The following is a 6,095-nucleotide window of genomic DNA, read 5'->3' as shown; positions in this document are numbered from 1 at the left end:
GTGTGTGTGTGTGTGTGTGTGTGTGTGTGTGTGTGTGTGTGTGACCATCAGATCCATTTGTCAAAGTGTACCTCCTGCAGGATGGGAGAAAGATCAGCAAGAAGAAGACTTCTACAAAACGGGACGACACGAACCCTATCTTTAACGAAGCCATGATCTTCTCTGTCCCGTCCAGCGTCCTGCAGGTGAGACAACAGGTTAAACCTCTGCTGAGCAACAAGTTCATTCACTATCTGTTTTTAATTAGAACGTTTTAAATAGCAAAAACAAAACAAATAATAAAAAACCAATGAAAAGTTAAAATCCCAGTGTTCCTTGAAGACAGACTATCACCATGTGACATCAGGATGACCGTCCCAGCCACATCCTGTGACATGTTGATGTTCAGAGCCTGCTGCAGACTGACACTCAGTCATTTTCAGTAAGCTGCAGCTCTGATAAGGTAAATAAATAAATAAATAAATAAATAAATAAATAAATAAATAAATAAATAAATAAATAAATAAATAAATAAATAAGCTGCAGCCAGTTTGAACTGGGTTGAGTTTTCATGGCACTCGGTTGTAAAGGTTTATGAAGTTTCATTAAAAACAATCTAATGATTCATTAGATATTTTGCTAACAGGTCAATTAACATTTGATGCTCAGCTCCTACCACACCAGATTTAAGTCAACACGTGTTAAACTGACAGAGTTGCAGCAGTTATTTTGTTGGCTGAAGTCGTTCAGCTGTTGTGACAGCTCAAACTGTAGTACTTAAAGTTTGGTTCATGTTTGTCCACAGGTTCATCAGATACTTTTATAAAAGTACGAATATATGAACACAAGCAGAAAACCTGGTAAAAATCTGAAAGCCTTGGTGTTAGACAGAGGTGATACAGTAGAGTTTGATGTTGTCACTGTACTGCGTGTGTTGTGTGTCCCGGGCTGTTGAAGGCACTTCCTGGGTAAAGAAAGGAGCAGTAAACTGGTTGAAGATAAACCATAAAATAAACATTAGTGAAGAGTGTAAATAATTGTATAAGATCTGCCACTCATTTTAATTAGCTGTATATTTAGTTTTGTTAAATGTTTCCTGTTTTTATTCTCTTATCTGAGAAGGATGTTTGACCTCATGATTAGACTAGAAGACCTGTGTGTGTGTGTGTTTGTGTGTGTGTGTGTGTGTGTGTGTGTGTGTGTGGTGGGGGGGGTTCCTACAATTTGGGGACAATTTTCCCAAAAAAGCAGCCTCGTGGCGACCGAAGTGAATCGTGGGGACCAGTGCCAGGACCCCATGTGTCCAAATGCAAATTATGAGTGTGGAGTTAGGTTTAGGACCAAGGTTTAGGTTAGTTTTAGGGTCAGGTAGGTACCTGTGAGGTTAATGTTAGAGTATATGGTCAGGGTTAGGATATAGTAGTACCAAAAAATAAATGGAAGTCAATGCACAGTCCCCATGGCGTTCAAGAACAAACGAGTGTGTGTGTATACTTGTTTTTTTTTTTATTATTATTTAGGACTGTTTCCAGTATACACACCTACCTTGTCAAGACCAGTAGTCCTAATGGGGACCAAAGACCAGTCCTAATTTGGTGGAACATCATTTTTGGGTTNGTTTCCAGTATACACACCTACCTTGTCAAGACCAGTAGTCCTAATGGGGACCAAAGACCAGTCCTAATTTGGTGGAACATCATTTTTGGGTTTGGGGTTGTGTTTAGGACCAAGGTGTGAACTGAGTTTGTGTTAGATTTAGGCTGAGGTAGGTACCTGTGAGGTTAGGGTTATGTAGGGGAACTTGTGGAGTCAGCTGTTCCAGTTGGAGACAGTATGTGTTGATTTGTAGGTGCTGTAAGATGTAGTGGAATATGGCTGCAAATTCCAGTGAGTGTAGGTGTTCTGTTTGAGTAGAACTCAGCTCAGAGTGTTTGTCATGCGCTCATTAGAGAGGGAGGAGAGTTCAGAGGAGGGTGAGAGTTAGGGGAGGGGTCAGGAATGGTTGGGGGTGTGGTCTGGTAGGTGTATATAGGAGGTTTACAGTGGGGTTAATCTAATCAAAAGAAATGTTTGATTATTTAGAAGAATTCATTCTGATGACTGTTTACAGTTCACTGAGGTTAGACTTAGTATTATGTTCTGGTTTAGGTGTATATTTTGTTATTAATAATCTACAGGTCCTTTTCAAAAAAAATTAGCATATTGTGATAAGGTTAATTATTTTCTGTAATGTACTGATAAACATTAAATTTTCATATATTTTAGATTCATTGCACACCAACTGAAGTAGTTCAAGCCTTTTATTGTTTAAAATTGATGATTTTGGCAAAAAAGTAAAGAAAAATCAAAAATCCCTATCTCAAAAAATTAGCATATTTCATCCGACCAATAAAAGAAAAGTGTTTTTAATACAAAAAAGATCAACCTTCAAATAATTATGTTCAGTTCTGCACTCAATACTTGGTGGGGAATCCTTTAGCAGAAATGACTGCTTCAATGCGGCGTGGCATGAAAGTCACATATAGAGTATATCAGACAAAAAATATCAAAATTGGTTGCAATCATTTTTAAAACCAAAGAATTGTTAAATAGAAGTTGTCTGCATACACTTTATTTTTCACTTGTAGTACCATATATGTCCTGTTGTGTAGAGGTTTGGGGTAATATTTATAAAACCAATATAGATCCAATAGTTAAACTTCAAAAAAGAGTAATTAGATTAATAAATATACTGGGTTTTTTGATTCCACAAACCCACTATTCTTGAATTCTTCTGCTTTAAAGTTTAGTGACTTAGTAAATTTAAAAACACTAGAGTTACTATATCATGTAAGAATAAATAGTCTTCCTGATGGTATTCAAAGATTTTTTAAGTTACGGGGAAAATAATTATTATTTAAGGTGGTTCTTTATTTTTGAAGTACTTAAAGTAAGAACAAATATCAAATACAGATGTGTTTCAGTATTTGGTGTTAAGTTGTGGAATAATTTAAATGATGAAATTAAGTTTAGTGACTCCCTTTTAAGTTTCAAAAAGAAGTTAAAAAGTAAATTAATTATGAGGTATGGTTTAAAGTAGTCAGTTGTGATGATGGTAATATATTACATATTTGTTTTGCATGTGCGGACAATAATAATGATATTGTTGATAAAAAACAGTATTAATCATTTGCATATAACCAGGATGTAGCTGAAGTATATGTGTGTGTTTTTTTGTGTATTTTGTTTTGGGGAATCCATTATGAATTGTAAGGTGAGGCAAAACAAGCCATTGGCTTCTGCCTCTACCTGTTTGGTCATACAGGTTAAAGCTTTGTTTGTTTTTGTGTGGAGTGTGCTTTAATGTGACCAAATAAAATCATTCATTCATTCATTCATTCATTCATTCATTCATTCAGGTACAGGAACACGTCTCCACACCTGCGTGTGTAACCATGTGTTGCTGTTTGCAGGAACTCTCTCTGAGGGTGACGGTGGCAGAGGCCACTGACGATGGGCGGGGGGAGAACCTGGGTCATGTGATCATCGGGCCTGAGGCCAGTGGGATGGGCATCACTCACTGGAACCAGATGCTGGCCACTCTGAGGAAGCCTGTGTCCATGTGGCACCCTCTGCGCAGGATCTAGTTGTGTCTGCAGAGCCCTGAGTACCACTCAGACCACTCGTCCATGTTGAACTCTTGTCTGGATGTGTTCTAATTATTTAACATTGTGACCAACAGAGTGTCAGCACCTCGTCTTCACACATGAGGGGAGCTAAAACGCCCCTGATGGGTTCTGAAGGTGTGTAATTATTCTCCTGTAAATTACTCATTCTCTCCACGGTTGTGTGGGAGTCAGTTTTTTTTAGAAGAAAAACATGTTTTCATGTGTGTGAACTGATTCATGTTGAACTTTTGGAACAATGGAGGTAAAAACGAAGCTCGTCTTCAGCAGGTGCAGACAGTCAGGTGTGTGAGGGGCCGGCTGCTTGGAGCTGCCACCTCTGGACGAAGGACTGACGTGGCTTCTCTATCAGGAAAACTCATTTATTTCTCTTTTGTTCTTTGATTCATTAGAATGTGGACTTTGAGCCGAAGCAGGTAAATTCTGGAGGTTTTGATGTGTTCGGTCTTCATTGTGCTTCTGAAAATATCCAGGTACTCTTATCCAGGTGAAAAATACAATTGTAATTTGTAGCAGCTGTTGCAGGGAGGCCTAATCAGTTAAAATCATCACAATAACAACATTGTTCTATTTTTAATGCAATACTTGTTGCATATTTGAGACTGTAAATAGTACTGTAGTTAAAGGGATAGTCTGGTCAGTTCTCGTGCAGAAATCCAGGCTAGGCTAACAGCTAACAGGCTGCTAATGACTGGTTAACAAACAGCAACAAACCAAGGAAATATTGTCATGAAAAGGTTTTAATATTCACTAATATCTTTCTTTCACACCAGAAAGTTTTATTTCATAAGGTAGAAAAAAGGATATAAAACTACAGGTGCTGGTCATGAACTTAGAATATCATGAAAGACTTGGTTTATTTCAATAATTCTATTCAAAAAGTGAAACTTTTAATTTTTTATTCATTCTTTACACAGACTGATATATTTCAAATGTTTATTTCGTTTAATTTTGATGATTACAAATGACAACAAATGAAAATCTCACATTCAGTACCTGATAAAAATAGAAAATTACTCTTCTAATTTTATGACTTTAAAAATGACCAGGCTATCCCTCTAACATGTTGTCGTTTTCCTTCTGAATTTTTGATGCAAATCCTGTTTTTCACAGTGTATGTAATAAAAGACACCTAACTTTAATCACATTGTATTTATCATAGATGTCATCACTGATCAGTCGGCTGTAACACAAACACCTCTGGGAGTTGACGTGGTGTAAATTACTAACTCTTTTATACAAGTTTAGTTAGATTTTCTGAGTCTGTGGCTGTGTTTCTGTGGAAACTGTCTTTTATTAAAGTCCATTAAGCTTCTGTTAAACGCAGTGAAAATATAATTAAAATAGTTTTCACCTAAAATACCAACAGCATCCTGTAAAGCTCAGAATGAGGAGGAGGCTTTTTAATCTCTACAGGATTGTGCAGTCGTGTTTTGTTGTGACTTTCTGAATGTGACTTCAGTGAATCGAGCCCTCAGAGCACCATCAGCCTCCTACATGTCTTCAGTTAAAGCAGAACCAGTTGCACACGTTGGTCACGTTCTGACTGCCTTTCTCACCTCACTTTTAGAACCGATCCAAAAATAACACACTTGTGGTATAATATCAAATGTTTCCTATTGTGCCAAATAATAAAAAGCAATATTTTCATTTTCAGTCACCGTTTGCATTAACGAAGCTGTAGCTCACATTGGACCATGCATGAAGGTGTTTGGCACTTTATGTGAATGTGCCTCCAGAATACAGTGTATTGTGTGAATGCTGTTTCAAATAAAAGCAGTTCAACAATCAGACTGAACATGTGACCTTCTGCTTACTGAGAATGAGAAACATTTTACTTTCTTTTTAGAAAAGTACCCGTGAACGTTGGTCGATCTAAACAAACACAAATATGGCCAAAGGGCAACAAGTGGCCTTTAGTCTACGTTAATCTGGCCCTCAATGTCCTCCAACAATTATAACCTAAACTTATTAATAAAGGACCAGATAAATTATACGGTGGCTTTTTATCTGTTTTAAAAGACAAAATAGACAGAAAACAGGACAAAAAACACTCACATTTTGCCTGTTTTAACCAATAGTTGTCTAAATGATCTCCTCCACAAGTAAATTTACAAGCTATGCTAAGAGAATGCTGAACACTGGACCAGCTCTACACCCTCAGCAGGGTCCTGGAGGGTGCATGGGAGTTCAACCAACCGGTCTACATGTGTTTTGTGGATTTGGAGAAGGCGTTCGACCGTGTCCCAAGGGGGGCCTTGTGGGGGGTTCTCTGGGAGTATGGGGTACCGGGCCACTTGATACGGGCTGTCAGGTCCTTGTACGACCGGTGTCAGAGTCTGGTCCACATTGCCGGCAGTAAGTCGGGCCCGTTTCCGGTGAGAGTTGAACTCCGCCAAGGCTGCCCTTTGTCACCGATTCTGTTCATTACTTTCATGGACAGAATTTCTA

At 38.1% G+C, this 6,095-nt stretch overlaps 1 protein-coding gene across 1 annotated transcript in view; it reads left to right on the top strand.

Annotated features, from left to right (window-relative positions):
- Positions 1 to 3,826, top strand: part of syt12 (synaptotagmin XII) — a gene marked incomplete at its 5' end in the record, with an annotated part of 37,439 nt that extends 33,613 nt beyond the window's left edge. The window contains 2 exon segments of the mRNA XM_014030319.1: positions 52 to 185; positions 3,432 to 3,826. Of these exon segments, the coding sequence (XP_013885773.1) occupies positions 52 to 185; positions 3,432 to 3,605 (308 nt within the window). The 3' untranslated portion in view covers positions 3,606 to 3,826.
- Between the last annotated feature and the right edge of the window lie 2,269 nt (positions 3,827 to 6,095).

The sequence above is a fragment of the Austrofundulus limnaeus genome, unplaced genomic scaffold, assembly GCF_001266775.1.
Source record: "Austrofundulus limnaeus strain Quisiro unplaced genomic scaffold, Austrofundulus_limnaeus-1.0 Scaffold1039, whole genome shotgun sequence".
In the NCBI taxonomy this organism is placed as follows: domain Eukaryota; kingdom Metazoa; phylum Chordata; class Actinopteri; order Cyprinodontiformes; family Rivulidae; genus Austrofundulus; species Austrofundulus limnaeus.
This window is presented reverse-complemented; position numbering and strand designations above follow the sequence as displayed.